This window comes from Oreochromis aureus, linkage group 1 (genome assembly GCF_013358895.1).
Source record: "Oreochromis aureus strain Israel breed Guangdong linkage group 1, ZZ_aureus, whole genome shotgun sequence".
NCBI classification, from domain to species: Eukaryota; Metazoa; Chordata; class Actinopteri; order Cichliformes; family Cichlidae; genus Oreochromis; species Oreochromis aureus.
In genome coordinates, this window is record NC_052942.1 from 34,060,122 (window position 1) to 34,087,691 (window position 27,570).

The 27,570-nt window shown below is 39.0% G+C and overlaps 2 protein-coding genes across 3 annotated transcripts in view; one reads left to right on the forward strand and one right to left on the reverse strand.

Moving 5' to 3' along the window:
* The window catches only part of LOC116325598 (leucine-rich repeat-containing protein 49), a 32,974-nt gene extending 22,705 nt beyond the window's left edge, over window positions 1-10,269 (reverse strand). Inside the window, exons 1-8 of one of the 2 annotated variants that reach the window (XM_039612908.1) lie at window positions 10,015-10,269; window positions 9,824-9,889; window positions 9,684-9,732; window positions 9,027-9,230; window positions 8,807-8,900; window positions 8,068-8,271; window positions 7,180-7,246; window positions 4,120-4,263 (exon numbers count right to left, since the gene is read on the reverse strand). In XM_039612908.1, the coding sequence (XP_039468842.1) occupies window positions 4,120-4,263; window positions 7,180-7,246; window positions 8,068-8,271; window positions 8,807-8,900; window positions 9,027-9,230; window positions 9,684-9,732; window positions 9,824-9,889; window positions 10,015-10,098 (912 nt within the window). In that variant the 5' untranslated portion in view covers window positions 10,099-10,269. Of the gene's footprint in view, window positions 1-73; window positions 4,030-4,119; window positions 4,264-7,179; window positions 7,247-8,067; window positions 8,272-8,806; window positions 8,901-9,026; window positions 9,231-9,683; window positions 9,733-9,823; window positions 9,890-10,014 lie in introns of those variants that run through there. The other variant, XM_039612917.1, reaches the window with a different exon arrangement.
* An 8,463-nt stretch (window positions 10,270-18,732) lies between these two features.
* larp6a (La ribonucleoprotein 6, translational regulator a) lies at window positions 18,733-24,905 on the forward strand. The gene is made up of 3 exons (XM_031746405.2): window positions 18,733-19,599; window positions 21,280-21,478; window positions 22,880-24,905. The coding sequence occupies exons 1-3, from the start codon at window positions 18,821-18,823 to the stop codon at window positions 23,972-23,974; spliced, it is 2,073 nt and encodes a 690-aa protein (XP_031602265.1). The 5' UTR covers window positions 18,733-18,820; the 3' UTR covers window positions 23,975-24,905.
* Window positions 24,906-27,570: the final 2,665 nt, after the last annotated feature.

A 27,570-nucleotide genomic window follows, 5' to 3' on the forward strand; every position in this document is an offset into this window, starting at 1 on the left:
ACTAAGGTAGTGCACCTCATGCAATAGCTGGAGAAAATTCAGTGGAAACTGACAGGGATGTGGAGAGTTTTACCATCAGGCAGGCTCAGCATCAAAAATCGATGCACAATTTACTGAGGGGGTGGGGGAAAAGCAGCAGCTGGGCAGCTGGCACGCTGAATTGGACACACAGGGACAAGTGCAATGTCATAATCACATAAACTACTTGGACGACAGCATGGGGTAAATCACATTCTCTAGTATCAAGGTCTGGGCTTTCTTTATGTGTGTCGCTGGACAATGTTGGATATACTGGAAGCAAAGAGGACACTCCCATCAGCAGTATGACTGGGCTGCGTCACTGTCCACCCACACTGCAGCCAACGCCTCACAAACCTCCTTCAGTTTCCTGCTAGGCTCTGTTCTATTAGGAGGTTAGACTGGTGTTCAGGTCATGCTAGCACCCCTGCAGAAGAACAGTGCAGGCAGGTTTCGTCATTTAGAAATCCACAAAATTCCCTCCCACACAAGCATATAGATATAACACAGTTATGCAACACTGCGTTATCAATTGCATATAAGGCCAACAAGCTGAGTACAGTATATTTATTACAGATAGAGTAGTAGGGTATACAACATCAGCAGTAGTGCTAGAGATACTGATAACTGTGAAAGATTTCTACAGAAAAACTAGGGAGGAGGTTTTTCCTGCTGACAATAGGCTGGGTTCACCTTAGATAGGTCATCAGTCTATCACATGACCAACACCAAAATCGCAAGGCCAATGCCAAAGATCACCTGGAGGAAGGTGGAGTACCCAGAGAAAATCCATACAGACACAGTGCTAACAATGGTAACCACTGCATCACTGAGCAGTTCCTCCCCTACAATTAAACACATCAAAACTCAGTTAAAAGAAACATTTAATGTTTACAACTTGGCTTTTTAAGCTAGTAACAACCTACACTTAATTTTTAAGTTCTGCATGAAATTTTAGCAAGATGTTTTAGCTTGTTTAACACATTAGTTTACATTAGTTTACACTATGCCTCCTTATCTAGACTTCTGCATCATGGAAAACCAAAAATATTGATTAGAAATATTTAAATAGTTAACTCAGCAATATGGCTTTTCCTCAGTGTGGAAAGTTATTTTCTCCAATCATGTTATTTTTTCATGTGGATTTTTCTAATGTGCATGAAATAGTGGTGAGACAAGGAGTTAGTAAACACTAAATCAGGGTCCTAAACTCAAATTTCTAATTGGCGCATAACGTGGGTTCTGTGCGGTATATGTAATGAAACAATCTACTAAAACAACATCTAACAACACAGGTCTATGTTGTGTGATCTTTTTGCTCAAAGGAGATAATTCAATAGAACTGAGATAGATAGATAGATAGATAGATAGATAGATAGATAGATAGATAGATAGATAGATAGATAGATAGATAGATAGATAGATAGATAGATAGATAGATAGATAGATAGATAGATAGATAGATAGATAGATAGATAGATAGACAGATAGATAGATAGATAGATAGATAGACAAATGCAAGTCATGCTATGCAGTGCTAGCCAGTACTCGACCATCAACCACATTTACAGTCTCTGTCTATGCCTGCTTTTGTATGGATGCTAGTGAAGCAGCAGCCACTCCTGGCTGTCTGAAACTAAATATAGCAGCCCTGTCTCAGACAGAATGATGTCATCACTGAGCTGATGAGCTGCATAACAATCGCCCACCAATGTGGTCCTTTTTTAGAAAACCTGACTGATCAGAACCAATCAGCTGACAGGATCTCTTATGAGGCTGGGTAGAGCGGTGTGTGTGTGTGTGTGTGTGTGTTCTTGTTTGCCTGTATGCCTGCGGGTGTGTATTTATGTATCTGTGTGCCCGTGCCTTCACCTCTTTATCCCAGCTCCACCCTCTCCTTACTGACAGCTTGCGTGTCTTCATTTTTCACACTCATACTCAGCTCTGGCTGAGGCATTATTCAATAAACACAGAAAAACCTCTCATCACCGCTGTCTCGTCTGCATGCAACACCAACACATCACAAAAGAGCATGAAAGCTGCTCATGTAAACACAAGTACATGTGGCTGCTGGGGGGGTTTCTAAGACCGTAAGCTGGTGGGTTTTGTGGATGTTCCTTCAATAGCACAGGCTTGAGATGTGATTTCATCTGGTTTATGCGACTGTGCATTAGAACTGCAGATGCTGTGACATTGGGAACACTCCTGTGTTATTCTTGCATGACCTTTGAGACACTTCACATATCAGCCAAAACATTTTGTGGTACTCACTTGGATTTTAAGTTGTAGAAGTTAAGAGTTTCTCCCTGTAACAACAGTTGAACATAACACACAGTTTCCATGTTCCCAGGTCATACTGGAAAAACTTAGACATTACTAAGTTGCTGTTACTGTTTACTGACCTGTTTTGGGAAACACTTCAAGCTATTTACTCAGGAACATCCAAAAATCCTCCTTCCCATAAACCGTGTCAATATATAAAAGGTAAAACTCACCTACTGTAACACACACACACACACACACACACACACACACACACACACACACACAATATTGAGTTAATTATTCTACATTATCTATTATTCTAACAATCAAAGCGCATTAAGGAGTTTCTACATTTTTCTATGTTTTGATGATGGTATAGTCTTTTGGCTCACAGACAAACCCTTCTGTTAATGCATAAAGTCAGTCTGCCAGTGCCATGACTTTTTCTCTTAGACTGCTTTATCACTGCTCAAGCTGACTGTGCTTTTCTTTCAAACAAATCATCATTCCCACTGCCAAAAATATAAAATGGATCCCTTAGTGACACGCAGTGAATTTCATAATGGAAAGGAACACCTAAGAGGAAGTATGGATGACTGGGTGCAAAGTAATCAAGTTTAAGAGTTGCTTTCAAAGAAAGACAGTGACAGTGTTTTTTCAGGTTAAGAATTTCACTTTTTATCTGCTTTCCCTTTCATGACAGAGAGAAAACCTGAGCACCTGGAACGTGGTTATTTAGTTTGTGCAAGGTATAAGCACTTGGCAGCAAGCAGCAATAATGACAGAGACCGAAACTGCTGAGGGGTAGCATTTTTCCTCTCCTGTGTATCAAATAAAATACAACATCTGATAATTAGGACTGGAAGTGTTTTGTGATCAGAAATTGCAGGCAGACGACAGGATGAGTGACGGGAAGGGCTTTCAGCTGATTCAAAATGTTGAATTCCCTTTTTATTTTCTATCCTAAAAAGCAGGAAAGGGCTTAGGGGATTTGCATACAAATGAAGGGGCCTGTTTTGGCATGTACTGTTGTGTTTATCAGATTAAAACTATAGAAACCAAAGGGAGTAAGTTTCCGTGTTTAGAATATCCAGTTTCTCTTTCAGCGTGCCAGAAAGTCGGTGGGAGGTTGTCGGTAATGAGCTATGTCTCCCTAGGTAACACCAACAGTGATATACTTCACCACCACTTTCTCACAAAGATTCCATTAATGCTATTTTTATTTTTGTTATTTTGTGACTGTAAAAACTGATATGTTGTATCACAGCAAAGGTAACAGTAACCATCCAAGGGACCTGGTCCACAAGTGGTAATTTGAACATGAAAGATAAAGTACAATTGCTATTGCTTTCATCTTCAGAGGCACATTTTCTGAACAGTAATAAGAAAAAAATTAATTGGTAGCTGCAGGAACTTCAAAGAACCACAGGGTAGCTGTAGTGTTGGGATATAGCTGTGTGCTGCATCACACTAGGGTCTGCAAGTCGGATATAGCTAAGTTAAATCAATGCACAATGTAAGATCTCAGCGTGCAAACATTTTTGTATTTGTACTTTCAAACTGATGGAAATAAGGGAACTGAAGAAGGGAACAGAAAGAAAAGCCAAAAAGCAGGAAGTGGGTTTTTTTGTTTGTTTTTTAACATGAAATGGTAAATGGTAAATGGCCTGTATTTGTATAGCGCTTTGCCTAAGTCCCTAAGGACCCCAAAGCGCTTTACACGTTCAGTCATCCACCCATTCACACACACATTCACACACTGAAGGAAAAGGGCAGTACGCATGCAAAACACTTACACACAAAGATCTATAATTAGTTGGAAAAGAGTACCCTCACCACAACAGAGATGCAGTTCTGCTGTAGGTTCAGTTCAGTCAAAGAGTCAAGACCCTGCAAGTTTTCCACTTTGGAGATGTTGTTTCCTGCTAGGTTCAACACTCTTAATTCGCTCAGATGAGATACATTTTCTATCCTGCAGATCTAAAGGAAAGCACAGTGAGACAAAATTAGTTCAAAACAAAACTAAAATGCATGTAAAAGAGCAATCATATCATATATTACCCAATTCTATATGCAGTGAGGAACAGAGCACCGGCTGGATTAGCAGAGTATAACATACTTGAATTGTACAATTGAAAAACTTTCTCTAAAATGACACTCCATAATGCTGTCTGGGTAACCAAATCATGAAAGCAAAAAAAAATAACTAAGAGTCAGTCAGCGGTGGAATCTTACCCCACCTTCTCCATCACACTGCTTGGAGAAAATAATTTATAAACCTCAGAGTCAGAGTGACATTTTTAATACTTCACACGAATCCCCAGTGGCTGTTATCAAGATGGTGATGTATTTGCCTATTCCTACTGTGCACACTATAAACATTTATAAAAGGCGGACAATGCTTTATGAGTTGATGATTCTGTGAAAACGCAAAATCCAAACATAACTGCTGTTTAAATGGTAAACAGGACAAATGGATTGAAAATCTATATTGAACATGAGACTAAAAAAGTTCTTGTCTTTGTAGGATATCTTTTCAGATGGTCTGAAATATCAGTGTTTATAAATGTAAAAGCTAAAGAGACATTTTTTTTAGTTTTTTTCAAAAACACTGCAGTATGATCTTAGTCAGCACCACAGCATACATTGCATCTGATTTATATCTTGTTTTGGGAGCTTAGATAGGCGTTCATTAAAATAGAAATAAATAGATTATGAATTTTGGCCCGAAATACAGTCTGCATTGTGGAAGTGAAAATTAAACAATCGCGCCACCCTGACCAATGTTGCTGAGAATCATTAAACAAAGGGGCAAGTGTAGACTTTTTACCTATATCTCACTTTGGGAACTGATAAAACTAACTGTTCTGTAACACGCATTTTAAAATCAAAGGACATAACCTTTACAAGGGACAGACACATGGATATGAATTCATAAACATGGATATGAATTCATAAACTCTGTATCTCTGTACACACTGAAATAGATTTTGGATAGCCCCATTCTAAAATATATGAGAATCTTGAGTTACAGACCATGAATTTGGTGATTTCCAGTGAAGAAGGTCAGGACCCGGAGTTTGGCAAGAGGCTTCTGTCTCACAGGTAAAAGCCTGTTCTTCTAACATACTTGGTATGTTTATTTCAAATGACATAGGAAAAATAAGTATGTGTCACAAGTATCGTTGGTCACGGATATTCTTGTGGGGAAATCCTGTCTTAACTTCACCTCATCCCAGAGTGATGTGCCAACCAAACATGGCAGACAGAGTCAAACTTAATCAACATCATCATTTGTAGGAGTGAGAGTTCTACATGACTTTAGCCAACTTCTCTAAGAGAGTGATATTTTTTGTTTTTCAATTCAGTGACCCCACAGGGCATTCTCAGCTATTTCTTGAGAACATTTAAGTCAAACTGTTGAAGTGGAAAACATCACAGCCTAAGTAAAGAACTGGTTATTCAACAATCTCAGGTCACATTGTAACCCCAAGACTTGGTCACTGAGACTGAGTGGGTTGAAGGCCGACTCCCAGAGAGAATATCTCATTCTGAATAGCTCCAGCAAACTGGAAAAGAAACCTCTCGCTGGTACAGCAATAAATGGGTAAAATGGCTGAGTTTTAGATGTTTGTGATCTTCCCAGCTCAAGGATCGGGGGAAGAAAGGATAACAGTGATGCAAAACTTGTGGTCAAAAGAGGGAAAAAAGACAAGCAGCTGGTGTTCTATGGCCAAAAGTCACTAAACAACAACTATAATTCATCCACTTCATAATCTTGAATTATCATTATGCAGCAATTCAAAATACATTTGGGTGGTCAGATCTCTTGTGAGTTTGGAAAATGTGTTAAAAATATGACTGAACAGTTATTGAGCTGCACAAAACAGAAGGTTTTAAGTTCAGTGTTTGAAAGACAAACTGGCCCTGTGAGAATGATAGATTTATCATCTGCTTCACAATAGGTGTCTGCCAGAGTACGAGCCTAAATATAATGTGCTTGCATTACAAGTAAGAGCAAAAGAGCTAAAGAAGTTTCATTGTTAATTCAACTGTAAGATTATAAAAACTGCTAAAATGAACTATATAGATGTAGTTAGGAAGCACAAGTCAACACTGTTGAGGCAACAGAGAAATCTCTGTCAGGAAAAATAACTTAAAACTAACAATCATTGAATAGCAATTGTAATGCTTGCTCATGTAAAGAGCAACCGACCTCAGAAAGAGAGCAAGCCTTACCAGAGCTCTGGAGTAGCTCTCTGAGGAGGGGTGTAGGCGGCATTCTGGCAAAACACTAATTTGACCAAGGGAAGCCTTTCTATGTTGTCTTCCTTTTCCATTAGCTGTTAAAATTCTCATTTGACATAATTTTACTGCTCGGGCTTTTAATATCATTAAGCTGGCGCTATTCTCAAGGAACAAAACAGTATAATAATAGATAATAATAGATTGAGACATACATTAATTTAGGAACACTATAATCTGCAAGAGCTAAAAACATTACCCAGTGCTGAAAACATAAAAAAAAACAGTTGCATCTGTTCGATAAATTATGCGATGGCCACTGAGGAAATTAATGTGGGAGTAGGTATTAGACAACAGCTTGTGGGTTCTGATGGTTTTCAGTGCTTTCTTCTCTTAGAGTGCTGTGAACTATGTGAAATGCTGAAGTTAAGTGCCCAAAACAACGAGCCAGATTTCTGGCTTTAAAAACAAACCTCAGTATCAAAGCGAATTAACTGCTCCTAATACATGGTTTAGAACATGGAAGAGTCAATCAGCTCGTACTGAACTTTGAAGCCTACAACCATGATCAGCCTTTACACCACTGGCAACTAAATTAACACTGCTTAATATACATGTCCTGTAGGAGGGATGACGGTAAAGGAACAGCACCTGATTGTCATGCAAATCCAACATATTCAGTTTAGACAAGCTGTCCAGGCAGCAGATTTCATGAATTCTGCAAAGTATAAGGAAAAATGTGACACATAATGGGAAAACACAACATGAAACAGAATTTGTCTGTAGTGTGGCAACAGTTACGTAACACGTATTATGTTAATTCTGGCTCAATGAAAAACCAACAAGAAAAATTTAAAATGGTTGCAGTTTTGGAGGGAACAGCAGCAGTACAGATAATATCCAGTAATATATTGCTCAGAGCTCTCCATATGGATGGAGATCATATAACACTGAACAATAATTTGCTGTGGTCTTTTGAAAATGGCAACAAATAAAGTAGAGGCATTTCTTACTGTTCAGTTACTATGACCTCAGATACTGATTTGCAAAGACAAATGTCATGTTTGAAAGAAAGTGGAAGAAATGCCAGAGTTCACCTGTAAGATCTTTATGTCAAAAAGATGTGACTTTGACCCAGAACATGCTGACCTTTTGAAACAAAAATGTCACTAGGATGATTGCTTTTCAAATGAAACTGGGTTTAATCATTTCTGATGCTGACCATGTAGCCGTACCTAGTTAATTCAAATGTATTAAATGCTAAATGTAAACAACATTTTCATTTCATGGCAGCACTGCTGAACCCCTTTTAACTATTAATAAATGCTGCAACTTTGATTGCATATTGAGCATGTTATTAGAGATGTTTAACTAAAGAACAATAAAGCTACTCAACTGGTTATCTTGCACTAGTACAACTGAACTGCACATTGCCAAAGTCAATTAAGGTTTTATCATACTAAAATAAGCTTCATAATTCTATAATTGTACTATCTGTGCTGTCTTTGTTTGTTTACACTTCCTGTCATGGCAACTAACCTGTTCTTCCCCAGTATGAGGATCCTGAGAGACCTCAGAACTTCAATGCCGGTCATGTCACTGATGTGATTGTCATGCAAATTCAGTAAAACCAGCTGCTGCAAATGTGACAAATGTTGGATCTTTGTAATTAGATTGTGCTGAAGGTTGAGAAACTGCAGTTCTTTTACAAAGTCCAACTGTGGGCATTCCTCCAGAGATTGTCTAAAGTATTGGGAAAAAAACATATTACATGATTTAGACTTTAAATAAAATCTATAGATTTTTGTGACAGAATTGATGAAACAAATATTGTCAGCTCAGGTTAATGATTCAAATAACTAGATCAGTTTTTCAATATACATTTTAACTGACTGATTTCTGCTCAGTCTGTGAGTAGAATATTTAGTCAGAATGACTGCCATTTTATCTGGAGACTCTGGTTAGTTATTTAAAGAGACTCTGCTGCTCCCTTGTGGCAATCTTAAGCATTTGCCATTTTAGTTAGTCTCATGGTTCCTACAGCAAATAATGACTGTGAAGGTCAGACTGAGTTAATAAAATTCAGTGGCATAAGCATGTCATAAGAATATGAATGCCTTTGCAGGTAAAAGATTCAAAGAACAGCTGACACTTATGACATGTTAAAGATAGTTCCAGCTTACAGTGACTTTAAGCTAGACAACAATGTACTACAACTCTGTACTACAACACATACACTTTACAGACAATATAGAATACACAGGCAGATAAAGGGTACCTTTCCAAGTCAATTCGTTGAAAACTGGATGTGAAAGGCAATTGAGTGGAGAGAAAACCAGGCACAGCACTGTAATTACATCCAGGAAAATCACCTGAAATAGATATCACAAACTGAAATCAGGGTACACTCAAAAGCAAAGTGCACAACATAAAAAATGTCTACAAAACTGTGCATGCAAAGGTTACCTTAATTCCATCATTTTTTAATTGAATAGTACCTGCGGGTTTTGCATTTTTTAAGGCATTCTGGCCAAAAGTTTCCCCCGTACACTGGGTTTGTCTCCTTGCTTTGTGTCTTGCTTTGTATGCAGCATCTGAAACAGCAGCTCCACTGAGCAGCACTTTTTGACTATATGTACATTTGTCACTTGCAAATAGTTCCTGGACAGCTCTTTTCTGGATGCCTGCATGTAAACTGTTTTCTACAAAAGATAAAATATAGTAAATAAGTGCAAAGAAAACATTTTTACACAGCAGTTGCATGTCAGTGGTTCTAAAACTGCGGAGCAGGCCCCACTGATTAGACTTTAAGCCACTGCAAGTGGGCTGTGGACAACCAGAGAAATGTGTGATGTAAACTTTGGTTAAATTAATATGACCCTGAAGGGAAAATGCACAAAACAGATTTTGCTGACACTATTATGTTGACCTTTATTTCTCTATAATCCAAAATAGATACTTATTATTGTTGATGATTTATTTTAAAACTGTAGGATGCGAGATGACCTTTATAGTCTTCTGAAGCAGGGCATCTCCGGAGAAAGTTTGAGAACCACAGCCATGCCCAGTAATTAATATATGCTAATATGCTGCTGAATCACACAAAATCCTCTTGGGTGGTGAGTGCTTGAATGAGTTAAGTGGGTCAAACCTACCTAGGTCAGAGTGGTTAAATGTTTCTTTTACATGATCTTGAGAGTCACTCTGAAAAAAGATAAAAAGACCAACCTCTAAACGCCTTGAAAACTACGCTACATAGCCATTACTATTCCAGTGCGCTCTTTGAATGACTCACCATCGCTTGTGCTCTCGCTGGCACGAGAGATTTCTCAGTCGTGAGGTGCAACTTGCAGCTGTTGATCTACAGAAATATTGAACAGTGTTTATTTAATAAGACACAGGCAAATATGCTCAGACATAACCGTGTATCGACACTTTAAGTAGTGTTTGGAAAGCGTCCGTAAAAGTATTAAAAACGGTATTTACCATAGGGGTGAGAAACATCCATTTTTCGCCTGTGTTCTGTTTATGAGAGCGGATGATTTTACCCTCGGCTAAATCCTGCTCCATCTAGCTAACGTTTACTAAAGATGCCAGTTAAAGCACACCTGGCAAAACAAAACAAAACAAAAACTCGTATTTATGAATAATTAAAATAAATATGTGAATTCAACTACTACAGCCAAGTTATAGCCTAGATTTGTTTCTCGTACAGAATAGCTCTTCACCTCTGCAGCTACAAACTTCCCCGAGGGCAACATTGTTACCACGGCAACGACGGGCGTTGCTTGGTTACACTCACTTCCGGTGTCGCTAATAAGCACTGTGCAAGGAAATGAGAACACGTTTCCCGCTTCGGTGGTGTTTAATTAAGTCAACGTGGGTTTTTCTCTAGTTATAAGACGTAATCATCGGGAGTTTACGTGGGTCTCCTTACCCTTTTTCAAAAACTGATCCTGACCATTTCTTTTTTAATATTATTGCTAGTGAGTCAAGATACATAGCCTATAGAAAACATTTACTCTAATGTGCTCTGTTGTCAGAGTGCATCCTGCCTGATTGATGCTTTTGTGTCTTGTGTTTTGTTGAGAAATAACCTGCTGAAATATGTGCATGACAAGGAAAATCAATTCATATTACTTTATCAACTCCTGGTTTTTAACAGCTCATATCTGTTTCGGGAAGAATTCTGCCCTCTTTCAAGTCTTTCCACATATTTAAAACATGTCATTCCTAAGTCTGGGAAGAATTTTAGGAATAAATATGATGTAGACTATATTGGAAAAATCTATAGGAACACCATAAGGGCAGGCAAAATTACCTAGAATTATCTAGGAAAGTAGTAACATCTAACAACTTACTTGCTATTTAGACTTTGAGGGAAAACTTCCTAATGGCAGACCTTCTCCTTGTCCCTTCTAACTCCTTCTTGGCTATTATTCTGCTTTCATGCACGTAGCATCACAGCAGAAGCTGTGCTGCTTCTGAATTTGTTCGCAATACATTTTTTAATCAAAATATGTGGCATGAATAATCACAGTTTGCCACAAAAAGTTCAGCCGTGTTAATGTATTCATATTTTTGCCTTTTAAAAAAAAGCCCAGTTGCTGAAGAAAAAAGACCCAACCATCATTTATTGTTACATAAGTGTTTTTGTTATTCTCCTGTTTAAACATATGTTTAAAATGTTGCCAAATCATTAAACATACAAATTATAAATACAGTTTTTAACTTAAAATCACATATCCTGATCTAGATACTTACAGTTGGTAAAATCCCTTAAAAATGGCAAACAATGGATTCCATATCAAATTGTCATTTTTGAAAGAATACATAATATATATAAAGAACCAAGACTCTGTAAGTGCTGACCACATCAGTTCAGTTTAGCTGACTGTGGACTCTTTAAATAACTGTTAAAACCTTTTCTATTTAATCATTCCTTCTGTCAACATTCTTTTATAATTTCAGTTGTACAGTGCTTTGTCTGTGAAAAGCAATATATAAATAAACTTTACTTACTTACTAAGTAATCAAAATACAATCAAGTACTGTAACTATAACCTGGTCTCACATCTTGGAAATCTAATTCAGGCTAATTATGTTTACTTTTTTTGTATTTGGGTTATATAATCGTGATTACATGTAATCCATTACTACCCACCCCTGTGCTTAATTTGTTTATCTGTTAATAGAATATATTGTTGCCTTGTCAGCTATTATTTCATAACATGTTTACATCAAGGATATATCACAAGTTAATTTGTTTTTGGTCAAATTATCATGAAACAGTGGAACTGGTGTACTGAAAGTAGTATCCCAAAGCAGCAGCACTGGCTCTCTAAGCTGCTGTAATTAGTCTTTCACTGTGTAAGCTGCATCTGACAAAGTACGTACATAACAGAGAGTGGGCAGTACGAGGGTCACTTGGGGCTATCTGTGTTTACAGAGTATTGAGTCTTGTTTGCATTTTACATCACACTGAAGATCATTCTCAGTTAAACAGGTCAGGGATAGCATTCAGCCAATCAAATATCCCCTCTCAGAAGACACCTATCTCAAAGTTAATGCAGAAGAAAAAAGCACTGCGTTGACATAGAGGTAGACCAAGCAAAGACTATTAACCTTTGCCCTGGTCAGTCACACCGACTTTTGAGACTGAGGTAGAGTCAGTGTTTTCAAGCCAGCCAACCAACAGAAGAAAGTTAGATAGGTCGAAAGAATATGAGCAGCAGTATCTTCAACATATCCTAATTGTGGTGTAATGTGTAATGTGTAACACAACTAAACAACATTTGCATATAAAACACATTAACTGTGTATTGTATGCACTTCTCCCATCAAATTTCTGAATACAATTAAACCAAAGCATTTCAAAACCCTGCAATTACTTCTACCTGCACCTGTGAAAATATTGAGTATTTTTTTCACGACTTTATTGCACTCCATATAATTGATGCAGTGCTCACAAAAAAAAAAATTAAACGCACAAAAACACTTGTAGCAGACCTTCTGCACTGTTTTTCTCTGTAAGTATAAGAAAAGGCACAGGTGCAACACATAACACTAATTATGTTCTATTTAGCTGTGTCAGTAAGTCATAGCAGTGAGTCAACAGCAATTTTGGAATTTCTCAGAATGCTGATTCATCCACAGCATTAGCTTCCTGTACCCTCTTAACATTTTATCTGTGCAGCTACCTGAATTAGAATGACAGTTAGTTAGTTAAAAGTCTGTGGTTTATGTAACACAGGCCTAATAGATCTAAACTAGTTTATAGACATAACCATAGTTTATATGGCTGCCACAGAATGTACACGACATGTATGAGTACTAAGCTGAAAACACAAAAACAAAGCAAAGTGAACAGAATTAAAAACACAAATTGCTATACTAAGTTGATGAATAAGTAGAATAAGAATAAGAAAATACACTGGCCCTATTCCCAAATTGCTTTTTCAGTGTCTACTTAACCATTGTCAGGTAGAGATGGAAAAATACTATTTCAAATTTATTATTATTGAGAGGGTTTATTATTGATCGGTGTATTTTTGGAGAGCATATGTACAGTTTTTTTCTCTTAAATACAATGAACTAGATGACCTTGTGGTGCTCAAAGGCCAAAAAAATAATTCTGAAAAACTCATCCACGGTGTTTCTTTCCAGAAATCACCCACTTGTTCACAGAAAATGATGCAGAACCCTTGCTGATAATCCAGTGAATGCTTCAGTTGTTTCATCATGTTACAGCCTTATTCCAAAATGGATTCAATTCATTTTACCTCAATATTCTATTCTCAATACCCCAAAATGACAATGCAAAGAAAGTTTGCTTGAAATTCTTGCAAATGCTTTAAAAATAAAAAACAAAACATTAACATACAGTACATAAGTATTCACAGTGTTTGCCATGACACAAATAAATAGGGGTCACATACATCCTATTTCCACATTTTGTCAGATTTTTCTACAACTTGACTGGAGTCCATCTGTGGGACACTCAGTTGACTGGGCATGAAATTGGACATAGAACACACCTGTCTATGTAAGGTCTCATACTCGACAGTCCCTGTCAAAGCAAGGAAGGGTACAGAAAAATTCCTGTGGCACTGAAGAACCCAATAAGCACAGAGGCCTCCATCCTCCATCATTAAATGGAAGAAGTTTGGAACCACTAGGTCTCTTCCAGGCTTGTATTGTAGAGAGGACTCAATAAAAAACACACCCTGTGTGGAGTTTACCAGAAGGCATCTGAAGGACTCGACTCACAGACCATATGAAACAGAATCTTGTGGTCTGAGACAAAGAATGAACACCATAGCCTGAATACCAAGTGTCATGTCTGGAGGAAACCAGGCACCTCTCATCACCTGGCCAAAATCATCCCTGTAGTGAAGCATGGTGGTGGCAGCATCATGCTGTGGGGATGTTTTTTGGCAGCAAGAAGTGGGAGGGTTGAGTCAGGGTAGAGGGAAAGATGGATGGAGCAATGTACATGTTTGATGATAACCTGCTCCAGAATACCCCCAACCTCGGACTGGGGCTAAGGTTCATCTCCCAACAAGACAACAAGCCTAAGCACACAGCTAAGATAATAAAGGAGAGGCTTCAAGACCACTCTGTGAATGTCCTGTCAGAACCAGAACCCAGACTTGAACCTGATTGAACATCTCTGAGAGATCTGAAAATGGCTGTGCAATGCTGTTCCCCATCCAGCCACATGGAGTTTGAGAGGTTCTGCCCCAAAATAGGTGTGCATTCTTGCATATAAAGCGTGTTGCATCATATGCAATAATTGTTGCCTGAAGTGCTTCAACAAAGTACAGAGCAAAGTCGGAATACAAGTTATATTTTTGTTTTATTCTTGTAATATCATAAACAGAGGGTATTTTGCACCTTGTCTTTATCCATAGATTTACCAGTCTTTTCACTCTAAGGACCATTTAATCCAGGGGGTTGTTAGTCAGCAGCCTTGCCAAAACAACAATTGTCATAAAATAGATTATGATGTATTTTCAGCCCTTTTTACTCTGGCAGTAATAAGCTGTTGCTAAGTGAAGACAAGTCCAGATTCATCAAAAGGGACATCCCACACACTGCCTGTCATTGTCTATTCATGAAGCATAGGCTGACACATATGATGGGAGGTGATGATCAACAGTTTGAGTGGCAGGCCATATTGACAAAGTACTATTTAAATTTAGCTCTATATAGACAGATATTTGGTGCTCTAATTCAGATTGTGTAGATGTTTCCTGGACAGAAAACAGACACAGCACCAAATTTTTGTTTTGCAAATTTCTGCCATTACATATTTTGTTAATACATCAAAAGTTTAAATTGGCCAAAAAACAACTACAAAAGATTATAATTATAGTTAACAAAGATCAAAGAGGTAGATACGTCCACACATAAAAATGAGATGAGTATAGTTTGCCCTCAAACATTTGAAATGTGAACCTGAAAATATCACATTCTGTATAAATCTGCCATACAATACAGCAAAAGGGACATATATTGTTGGTTGCCAGAGAAACGTGTACCCTCGGGGGTTGTGTTTTTTCATCATGAAACAACAAATAATCAAAATATAGTGTAATTGTACCAGCAGTGCTGATTTGTTGGCAAAAGCACAGCATGGCCTTTGCCTTGACTGACAGATGAAATCTAGATGTAAAAACATCATTTCTAAACATTCAAAAGGAAAAAAAGAAAGAAGTCTGTGTATGCCTGCATTTTTCATGCTGTGGGGATATAAAGCAGATCCCCCTTAGTCATATTGAAGCGATCTGCCTCCCTGCTAGGGACAAAAAGCAACCCCCATGTACGTGTACATGGTTACAGTGTAGGGCGAACACTTGGGTTAAAGAGAGAGAGACAGAAAAAAGAGAGAAAGAGTGCAAGGGGGTGACTGAGTTCACTCCAGTCTTTCTTGTTATTCAAATCGGTTAGCAAACATTTTTGGTTTACCCTTAATAGCTGAAACGATTTATGTCACATCACAGTTTGTGTGAAATTAAATGAACTTGACAATGAGGGGTTAATCATTTTAAACATTTATTTCCTTGTGCTTGTTCAAGTATAACTGTAATTCTGTCGTTTTTGCCTAGAGACAGATTGTATGATCCACAGTATCGTTATATGTTACATAACAAGGTCAGTGTTTGAATAAAAAAAGTGCAACAAGAGAAAACACACAGTGGAACAAAACTGAAAAAATTACTTTAATGTATGCATGCCCAAACAGCACTTTATTTGTCATGTGGATTGGAATAAGTGGGGACTAGCAGGGTTACAACCGTGACTCATTTCTTCAAACAGGAAAGTAAAATAGAAACATGAAGGGGAAAATTTGCCTGGTTGTTCAGCACCATTCATTCTATCATGTGAAATCATACCAATAATGTCAAGCTCTGCCAAAGAGACGAGCATTAGTGTACATCCTTACATACTTAAAACATTAACAAGACAGCAACAATAAAAATAGCAAATAAGGTTTTCACAGTGGTACTCTTTCTATTTAAGAATCTTAAACTCAGCTGGATATACTGCCCATCTGAAAGCTTTCTCTGAATTAAATGAGTCATTGTAAGTGGGTCCTCTGCTTTTAAACATTTGCGAGTGGCTGTCAGGCTGCACTGCTGTGCTAACATAAATATAGTAACATTAGCACCAGCAATAAAGATAAAGTACAGGCAACGTGGATCAAAATGTCATAGATTTAGGGGAAAGGTCATGGGGTTACACAAGTTTTTAGGGTAATGTCAGTTTTAAATTTCATCATAACCCATCCTAGAGCTGTTGAGATGTTTTAGTCCAAAGTAATAAAACCCAGAAACTGACAAAACAACACTGACCAAACAGGAAATGTTAAAGGAATGAGCATAACTGACCTCTGCTTTGAGGTCATAATACATTTATATATTTTAATAACATGTTAACATTTGTCTTCTGAAAGTAAATCTGTAAATATCTAAAACTGAGAGGTTTCAGTCCTGATGACTGGTTGATAAGGACTCATACAGCATCAGGAATTCAAGCTTTATTTTATAAAATCAATGCCATATTGGGTTGGATTTAAATCAAAGGCTGGACAATTAATCATTGGTGACAGCACATTTGCTTCCTTACCAGAGCCGAACCTTTTCCTTTTTTAAACTACCATCATTACTCTATAACTGAATACCAGAAAATTATTGTCTGTTTTACAAACCTGCCTGTGGGCATGCAGGTTTTTGAAGCCATGGCACCTGACCTATGGAATGCTCTTCCTGCTCACCTGAGATTTGCTGATTATACAGACTTCAGAAAATTAGCTAAAGGCATATCTGTTCACTGGGGCATTTCAGTAACATGTTTTATATCAAGTCTGCTTTTGTGCAGTGCACATTTTGTCTTTTCATTGTTATTCGCTTAACGTTGTTTTAATGACTGTGCAGTTTTGCAATCTATAAATATGTCTGTATCTTTTAAATTGTTTCCAGATTTTGTATGTATTAGATTACTTTATATACTCTGTTTGTGACTACTTTAAATGCCCAAGTGGGATTATACAAACAATCTAACACCTGAAGAAAATTGAAAACAGAAAAGCTCAAAAAGTGGGAAAAAAGGAGTGAAACTCTTTAAATTCCCTCTTTCATGGTTAATGTTCAGAGTTTTCTTGGTCCAAGAGGTAGAAAATACTGATCATGAAAGATGAAAGAGTAAGATGTGGACAAAAAAGGTGCCTGCAAATAGTCCAATCAAAGACTTCTGATTTTTGAAACTCCCCATAGTTCTTTTTTCCTTTGTTTTTGTTATGAGATGCAGATGAATCATAGAGCCACTCCAATCACATAAACAAGATTTTTTTGTACCTCATTGTAAAATTTTTGTAAACACTATAAAGAGATGAACAGATGTTTGAAAAAGAAATGAAAGTAGCTATATATGCCAAGGAACAATTATAGTTAAGAGGAAGTGGACTGCGGGATTATTTTGAGGTTTTTACCATGAACACAATCACCCTAACAGTGTTTTCTGACTTCTGTTTCACAAAAAACTTTTCTAATTCACTAGAATTACAAACCGAAAAAGACAGAAAACACAAATGCAATCCTGGGTATTTCTACAAACTGGCAGGCTCTCTGAGTTGATTCAAGCAGATAAGCATACAATAAGACACTAAATGCTTTAGATTATTTGTTGGCAAACTTTTCTTTCCTTTCTCTCACTCATTTTCTCTCTCCGTCCCCCTTTCTCTCCCCATGTTGCATTGTACACAAACTGGAGCACTGTATGGCATGTGGTGCAGAGAATGAGTCAGACTGCCCACCAGCTGTGAGCCTGGCTTGCCAGTGGGGAGGAGTAAAGATATTTCACGCAGGGCTGCATGACATCGGTGTGGGTGATTTGTAGGGTTATTAGCTGAAAGCCAATGGCTAGCTGCAAAAATGGACCTCAGGTAAAGCCTATAAGAAAGTGACCATATGATTATAATTATAATATTCTAGCTGGACACCTACATACATTTCCTCTGCAACAGTAATGAAATCAGTGACTCTGAAAATATACTTTATTCTTATTAAGCGCTCAGGGCCTAAGACGAAGAACAAAAAGTTTCACTGTTATAATTATTACTAGTTTCATTAAAGAGCAAGCAAGGTAATAATTATAACAGAAGTATGGTTTGGTAGAAAATGCACATATTTTACTTACATCAACACTGATCACTGATATTGGCAATCATTTTTGGAATTTATATTCTGTGGATTAACTTATTTCAAATAAAATTTAACAAAAAGTAAAAATCCTGACATGGCTTCGAAACAGTATACTGCAATAACTCAGCAGGGGGGAATCTATAACAAGAACATAAAACTGTTTTTTAAACCTTAAACTGCCAGTTCAGGGTCGGTTTCAGTGGGCCCGTACATTTGGCCAGTTGCATACAAATCTTGAATACATCATTTTTGAATAAAGTATAACAGAATAAAACAAATATAACGATTAGTTTTCTGTACTTTTAACCCCTTGCCGCCTCTGCCTTTCCCGAGCGGCTACTGTTGTTCAACTTTCCTGCTTGCTTTGGGGACATGTACCTGTAAAACTTGCCTCCTGCTTGCCACTACACGCTAAAACCCGATTATCCAATTAGCAGCGTTAGCGGAGGGGGTCGTCCTTGGCACGGCAATTTCCCAATTAGAAACACGTGAATTTGCTCCCCTACTTAGAGACATGTGGCCGGGACGTTCGTGTTTTCGCAGACTTAGACAACACTCTGTCTGGGGGGAAAACTAAAAACCAAAACATGTACGCTTTGGTGAACGCCTTCATGCGTTGCCTCTCCTTTCTCTTGCCTCCTTCTTGGCTTTGTGTCAGCTTTTGCTTGTGGGTTGGGAATGAGTGCGAAGAGACGCTGCAGCGGCCCAATCCCAGAGCTCGTTTCAAAAGCGGAGAGCCTCTTACATATGAGGAAGTAAAAGCAGCAACAGCAGCAGAAGCAGAAGCACAAGGAGGCTCCAGACCGTCGGTCTCACCAGGTCCAGACTGCGTCTCGCTGGCTGCTACAAGCCCCGCTGCTCCTAAGGGCCCTTCGTCGGGTCTGATTTGGATCGGGGGTCTCTGGCGAGCCGTGGAGCGCGTCTTCGGAGCCCCCTGGGTCCTTCTCCGCCATCACCTGTGCCCGAAAAGGCGACGTGCAGCTTTAGGCGCCCAGTATCCTGTCTGTGCCTTCGAGTCGGGTAAGATTAAAAGCTTCCAGAGAGGCGCTGCTGCTGCTGCTGCTGCTAAAATCGTGGACGTGAAGGGACCGGGTGGAACCACCTTGACTTATTCGAAGAATATGAGCGGGTCTGTGGGGGTACCCAGTGTGAACTCAACGGAATGCGCCTCGGATGCGTCGGGGGAGCAGGGCATCGATGAGGTAATTACCGTGGACCAGCTCTCGCAGGAGATGGGGACGGTGACGATAACAGTGGCCATTCAAGCGGCTGAGGACGAGGAACCCGAGGAAGTGCCATCCAATAATGCTGACTTCCTCGGAGGTAGCTGTAGCGAGGACGAAATCGGAAGACATGACAAATCGAGGTTTGTGTTATTTGCTACTTTAAGTTAATTACCGTAATACCTAGTGCAGTGAAAACTGAAACTGTAACTAAATCATATCCTACACGTTTATGTGAAACCTGTTAGTTTAGTTGTTCAATTCCCTCCAAAGAAGTTCAGCAAGGTTGGAAGTAAAACAAGTGACTGTGTTAGTTCTTACTGGAGCCCCACGAGTGTCTTTGTGCTCTGAATTTTATTCTTAAGCTGATGATGACAGCACGGGAGCAGCTTTGGCACAGTTGGACTGTTTTGTTTCAGTGAAAGAATGCCACTTACATAAAAGGCTATTGTAGAAATGTCACAAATTCCAACAGGTGCATCACAGGCACAACAAAACCCGGCAAAGAGTGCAGTACGAGAGATGAAAATAGATGCTTACAATTGGGAGTGTAAATCCTCACAGACACGGGTGAGGGATATTATTATTTATTATTGTCTTTTGGGTTGGAAGTGTTTAACCACCTGTAGGCAGCATCATAGCTATAAAGCTAGACACCTGAGACGGAGAGATAAAGGATGGCACCTTCACTTTAATCTAATTCCCCTGCGTCATGGCCTGCTATTTTTATCCTCTGGCCTATAAGGTCCCTACTTGAACTACATGCGCAAAGGGTGAGTCAGTGATAGAAAGGCCAAAGGGGAAAATGAATCGCTTTCTTCATACCAAGCATTTGTTTACTTGGAGCTACTGAGGTGTGACCTGTGTGACAAAGGGCTCGGTAACGCCTGCAAGCTATTGCTTTACAGCACGTTTTTCACACAGCTGGTATTTTAATTGGTTAAGGTCTAGGAATCGGTTTTAGGAGTGTTAAATGTAAGCTGTTGGTTTGTTAGTCTAATATTCCTCCTGCATTCCTCCAGAGAATTTGTGTAGAGTGACTTGAAAATAAATGTATAACTATCTAATAATCTCTTGCATTGTCTTTGCTCGTGCCTCTCGTCCTATTATTTGAGGAATGCAGGAAGGTATTCTCTTCTAAATTCTTGTCGTGCTTTCTGATATCCTGGGGAAGATGTGGGCTCGTGCCAGCTGTATGGTCAGTGGGCTGGAAAGCTGCTGAGCGAGGGTGTGTGAGGGAGGAGGCTGGAGGAGGTGATGAGTCATCCACAAAATTTCATTCAGACCCTCACACTAATCTGTAAGACTACCTGACTGTGCAGCTTTACGGCAGCTGTCAGGCTGCTGTCAAATTATGCCTCAAAGCTTCAGTTATGCAGTGTTGATACCAGTTTTTGTAAACTGTGTGAAGTTGATGTGGTGAACCACCATATTCTATGTGGGAGGGCGAGCCTGTGACTCTGGCCTTCAGATGGAGAGGTCTTGGCAGTTTCAGGACTGGCGGGACACTGGTGTAAAGGTCTGGCACTGAGGCATGGTGACTGTGGCTAGAGACACAGCTTGTCAACTGCTGCAAGGAAAAATTAGGAAGGAGGGAAGCAAACGGTCAAACGCTTCTCATGCCAGCATGTTGCTTGGAGAAATGACAGGATAAGATTGTATTACTGCCAAAAACTTGTAAGCCTCTGGCTTATTGTATTAATGAAAGTAAAATGTGTAACAGTTGTAATGTTGGTGGGTAAGGATATGAAACATTCTGCTATTTCGGCAACGCACTAAAAAAGGTTCTCTGACCATGATGCACATTATCTTCCCACACACAGTGGTGCCGGGACCAGCGGAGGAGAACTGGAGGAGGAGAGCTGGCAGCCCCCGGATCCAGAGCTTATCCAGAAGTTGGTTACTCAGATTGAGTACTACCTGTCTGATGAAAACTTGGAGCATGATGCCTTCCTGCTTAAACATGTCAGACGTAACAAACTCGGGTTTGTTAGCGTCAAGTTGCTCACCTCCTTCAAAAAGGTAACGGTGGCAAAATTTTGGGGTAGTCTAGAAACACGGCAAGGTCTCATTTCAGTACACATCAAGCTAAGGTGGGAAAGTACACATGCTCTTCTGCTGCTAGCTAAAACATACACATCGCATACTAAATTTTATACTGGAGGCTCAGAATTTTGTCTTGTATTACTATAGATTAGCCAGTGTGTGTGGAATCCAGTCACAATGTTGCGTTGCACATTGTGATTTATAGTTGACCATAATGAATAAATTAACTTTTAAGTAATGCTGAGAGAAAAGGTAGTCTTAAAATTGAAATATGGATAAAGATGAAAGTCATTTTTATCTCCTAGTGACGGAGGCTTGTGAGAGCTGAATAACAATGACTGGCTGCTTCTAGTGTCAGCATGACTAGCTGTTGCTGTTTGGTGATATTCTCACGTTAATTCACAACAGCTTGTGCTAATTTCAGCTTGATTCAGATTTGTTGGCTTTTTTAGATCTGTTTGCACAGATTAATCTTAGATTGTATTCAAGATCATTCACACATTTTACTCCCTACTCAGTATCTCTGTATAGAAGACTAAACTGTGACAGATTACATTGGCCAGAAGAAAAATACTGATGTACATTTTCTAAAAAAAAAAAAATTCTGAATTTGATGAATAAAAATCTTTCCAGCTCAAGTTTTTTAGACTCAAACAGAATATCGCTACAGTTAAAAATAATTATTTACCTTGCACTTGGTGCAGGCTCTCTGTTCTGAAAAGCCAACTGTCATGATTGGTTGCTTCTTGCAAACAGTTTGAACAGCAGGTGGGTGGGACTGTCTTGATGACATCCAAAACTTGTACCTGAGAGGATCATATTAATTGACATTATTGGTTTTTTATGTAATAAGTATACACCTGTGCAACAGTACATGTGGCAGACAATAAAGAACATCATACTCCTTACTCTAGTCAGTTTAATTTTTCCTTCGGCGCAGTATCAAGCAATGTACAGTATTTGGGTAGTGACAGCTGTAGACCAGTTTAAGGCATAGTGGGATACTTTAACAGAGTACTAGTCACTACACGTTTGTAATGCACTATATGGCAAACTGACTATAGTAAGGGATGGGCACTTGCTGATTTAATCTGATTCAACCATAAGCTTGGGATCACTGACCTAAAACATAAGTTTGGGCAATATAGTAAAGTCAGAATTTTTGGCTTAACTTAATGGGTGTAATTAGAGATTTAGGAAGTATGACTACCAAGAAGCTGTGAAACATTCTTAGTCTATCCTGGTAACAGACTGAAGTTAGCATGGCAATTTTTACTGAAGCTTAACTCATAATTAAAGGTAGTGGCACTGAAATTGTGACTCGATGGTCACTGGGTATATGACTGTAACAAAGATGTTTTGTTTTTTTTTCCCCAGGTGAAACACTTGACTCGTGACTGGAGAACCACTGCTTATGCTCTGAGACACTCAAAGATCCTTGAGCTGAATGATGAGGGGCGTAAGGTGCGCCGTAAATCCGCAGTACCAGTCTTTGCCAGCGAATCACTGCCCAGCCGCATGCTACTATTAAGTGATTTGCAGAGGTGGCCAGAGCTGGCTGCTCTCACTAAGGATAATGGAAGTGCTGAAGGAGGAGCCACTCAACAGGAGCAGCTGATGAAACTGTTACTGAAAGCATTTGGAACATACGGTGCCATTGCCTCTGTTAGAGTCTTGAAACCTGGGAAGGACCTGCCGGCTGACCTGAAGAGGCTGAGTGGTCGCTACGCTCAGCTGGGCACTGAAGAATGTGCCATTGTGGAGTTTGAGGAGGTGGAGGCTGCTGTTAAAGCCAACGAAGCTGCAGGGAGTGAGAACGGAGGACCCAGTTTACTGGGGTTGAAAGTGGTTCTGATTGGCACCAAGCCACCTAAAAAGAAGGTACCAAAAGAACGTCCTCGTGAGGAAGGAGGGATGCGGAAAAGCCGTTCTCTAAACAGCCGGGTACGAGAGCTTCAGTATCATGGGGACGACTCTGCTTGCAGCTCTTCAGAGACGGAGAGCACCCCTACATCTCCCAGATTGGCTAGAAAATCCCAGTCGTGCAACAAGCTCAGCCCCACCACTGCAGGCATTAGCTTCCAGAATAATCACCTGAGTCCAAGTATGTCCCCACGTAACAGTCCCTGGTCTAGCCCTCGTGCCAGCCCGTGTTCTCAGCGCAAAGCTCCTCATTCCCACAAGTCTCCCTTAGCCGTTGAGGGTAGACTGAGCCCTGAGGCTGGGCGTCGTTGGGCAGATTACTCCTCAGACAGTAGCCTCACACCTTCAGGGAGCCCGTGGGTTCAGCGGCGGAAGCAGGTGGCATCGCAGGAAAGCAGCCCGGTCGGCAGCCCGATGCTGGGTAGAAAGATCCAGAATGCTGATGGCCTGCCGCCAGGAGTAACGAGGCTGCCAAGGGGTCCTGATGGAACTCGTGGCTTTCACTGTGTGGCAATTGAAAGGGGAAAGACTGCTGCTACTCAGACTTGATATGTGGAGCCTCATTATGTATTCGCTGACCCCCAGAAATAAAATGAGATATAGGAAATTTAAACAGTTCTTGGCCATGTTGCTCAAGCCCCACCCCACATTTGAGACTGTGTAGATATATACTTTTTTTTTTGTTTTTGTTTTTTTGAGTGCATCAGTTTTGAGTCTGTTATATTTTTATACAACATTTTGAGTTACCATGGTAACATTAGTGATTCACTAATGGAAATTTGAGTGAATGTAAATTAATATTGTTTTGAGAGAGAACTTTAAATACACCACTGACATGAACCATGCCACCTCCATTGTATGAGAGCTTGTTCTACTTGGGGTGACCTGGAGGAAAGAATTCCACTTTTCTTTTTATTTTTTTTTTTTTTTTTTTTTTAAGTTGGGGGGGGGGGGGGGCGCGTCTTGTCCTCTTGTATGTTTAAAAAAGGAAAAAAAAAAAAAAATCTTGTTTGTGGATGGCGTACAAATGTGTAAGTCTCACAGGCACATGGACTTGATAGAAATGTCGCCATATGCCTTTTCTGTGTTTGTCTAATGCGAGTTCCATTTTTACAAACTACTTAAACTGAGGCCATAATTGCTCCACTGCCACGAAGATTGGAATGTTCAAATTGGACATTATTTTTGTAAAAAAAAATTATTATTTTTTTTTTGGTACACTTGGTTGGAAAGGTTCTCCTTATCCCTGTAAATGTTCAGCAGGTAGCTGCTTGATTGTTGCTGGGGGTTTTTGTTTTTTGTTTTTTTTGGTTAAGTTTTACTTCTTGCCATGTTTTCATCAGTCTAAGCCCACAATGAGGTTTGAGGGATTTTCAGGTCGGGCAGAATAGATGCTCTTATGTTCTTGCCTTTACATCTGAGCTGGGGTATTTGTACACTGCAATTCCTATTGTACAAATAAATCACTAAATATGCACTCTGCCTGAGTTCTTTTTGTGACATTACTTTTAGTCGTGGTCATTTCAAATGGCCAATCTTATTTTTGCCTTCAATATGTAAGCAGGATTAAGTGAGATGTTGTTACTGTGCCCAGACTGTAGAAGCTATTCCAAACTTGGAAAGCAAAATTGGCTCATTTGAGGTGTGTGTGTGTGTGTGTGTGTGTGTGGTGTTGTGTTTTTTTTTTTTTGTTGTTTTTTTTTGTTTTTAAATAAATTGCACAGATGGGAGGATGATGACATTTTTTTTGGATTATTTGATCCTATGACTTTATCATTGGATGGATATATAACAAACCTGAGAAAAGGAAACATGGGGTGATTATTTAAAAAAAAAAAAAAAAAAAAAAAATGCAACATGTATTTACTAGAACACTGAGCATTTATTGCATCTTGCTATGGTAATATGTAAACTATCCATTGAATTTAGATTAAGAGAATAACTTTTCATACACATACCATTCATGCACTCAACTCTGTCAGGTTGCACAGCGACTGCAAGTGAACGGCTGTTCTCGAGTCTTGCCACAGGATCTTAATTAGATTGAGGTTTGGATTCTGAAGTGACTATTGGACAGGATCATTGTTTTAGTACATTCCTGTCTAAATTTGGCTTGGTGATTGGTATTGTCTGCTGGGGAATATCTTATCTGTCTTCTTTGTGCACTGCAGCATGCCCCCCGATTTTGTCTGTTTGCTCAGTTTATGTAAACATTCTTTACAAGCCTTTCAGGGTCTGCTATGGAGAAGCATGTCCATGTTGCTTCCCTTATACATTTACATTTTTCCTGCAGATGATCCTTTTCTGCATTTTACATACAGATTTTATGTATTTGAAAATTGCTAGCCACTCAATGACTACAAAAACAACTTCCTACCACAATAGTGAAATATCAGAACAAAGGAGGCCAAAACCAATTGTTTGTCCTCAATTCAGATATTCAGAGCTTTGTTTTCCCTTTTGCACAGATAAATCCTCTGCTCATTTGTATAAAACTAATTACTCCATTGTGATCCCATGTTGTTGCAAAGCCAAATGAAAAGATACAATAGTGGTTATTACTTTTTATGAGCAATGTAATTTGTGCCTTGTCCTCAAGTGGTTTCCAATAGTTCTGAGCAACCATTCAGATATGAAAGAAGGGAGCGTGCTGTTGGATGCTCGTAGAGATGTTACGACTTTTAAATTCATGTGGTTGCATCATTCTGTTGATCCACTTTTTTGTTAGAAATCTTATTTCCTGTAGGAGTAAGCACAATGGGAGGACACAAGCTCTTAGGCAGTGTTGGATGCAGAGGTTCAGGGCCCATGCTCTAAAATTCAGAGATGCAATGGGACTAAGTGGGGTTGCATAAGAGAGGGATGAATAAACTTTTGTTCTCTTTGCATGATTAGCAATTCAAAATTAGGAAGTCGTGATACTGTCTGCCTTAAACAGATAATATTTTGGCTCAACTCCATGTAACTGTTAATGTTAGCAGTGAGAATAATGACTGTTTGAGAAAAGTACCACAAGATTAAACTATTATTCTCATATGATTCTCTATAATAACCATTAGGGAGAGTTTCATACTTACACCAAATAGGATATAAAGACAGATAATAGAAAAACCGACTCTCACAGGGGCCATTATTTGTAATTGGGCAGTGTGCAGTTACATATGAATAAAATGTTATTTAGTAAGGTCATTAGGCTATTTATTTAGGACTTGAGAGAATTAGAAGGATGTGGAGATTACATTTGTTAAAGAATAAAACTTCACAGCTTTTCATATGTATTAAGTATTGTATGACTTTATGTAACACCACTGTGAATTAAGCAGTATACTGCTCAATTACTCCATCATTGCATTGCTAGTTATTTTACATGGTTTTAAAAGCCTGTACTATATAGTCATGTAGTCATATTGCACACATTTACACCATTACCTATCTATGCTGAACCCACTGACTGATCATACCCATCAAGTTCACAGTCCAGATAAATCCATTAATGTGAGTATGTAACAGCACAGCATGATTCAAACTGAGGTAAGGCTGGAGCAGTCAGTAGGAACAAATATTATTAAGAGTATCTCATGGGTGCAGAGTTGAAAAGCCTCTGGTTGGTGTTTAAATTACAGCTCTCCAAAAAGAAATAATCACTAGACGTCTCCTCAACTCAGAGAAGATGACAAACACTTACATCAGTCTGTGGGAAGGAGCTGTAGTGACTACGAGTGGGTGGAGTAAAAATTGAGGAACTAGAATTAGGGTGGAGTAAATTTACAACGCTCAGCAAAGCAACCAATTAGAAAAGTCGTATCAAAGCCCAAGAACCTGCTAGAAAGGAAATGTTTTTTTCCCTTTCTTTCATTTTTTTCAAGCCTTGTTATGTAACGTGGTTGCATAGATATCTATATCAATTTTAGAATTAGAGCCTAATGCATTAACTGAAATAACCATTACCCTCTGGATAAACATTTTAGCTACAGTCCCCTGTGGCTATTCAGTGCCTTGTTTATGGGCTCTTTAATGATATTTTATTAAAAGGGGAACATTGCTTGGCCACTGCATTACCCTCCTGGTGTCACAAACCTGCGGGTAATGAAGGTTACTGGCACCTTTCACTGTGTTTAATGTGAGGGAAAAAAAAGAAAACAGTC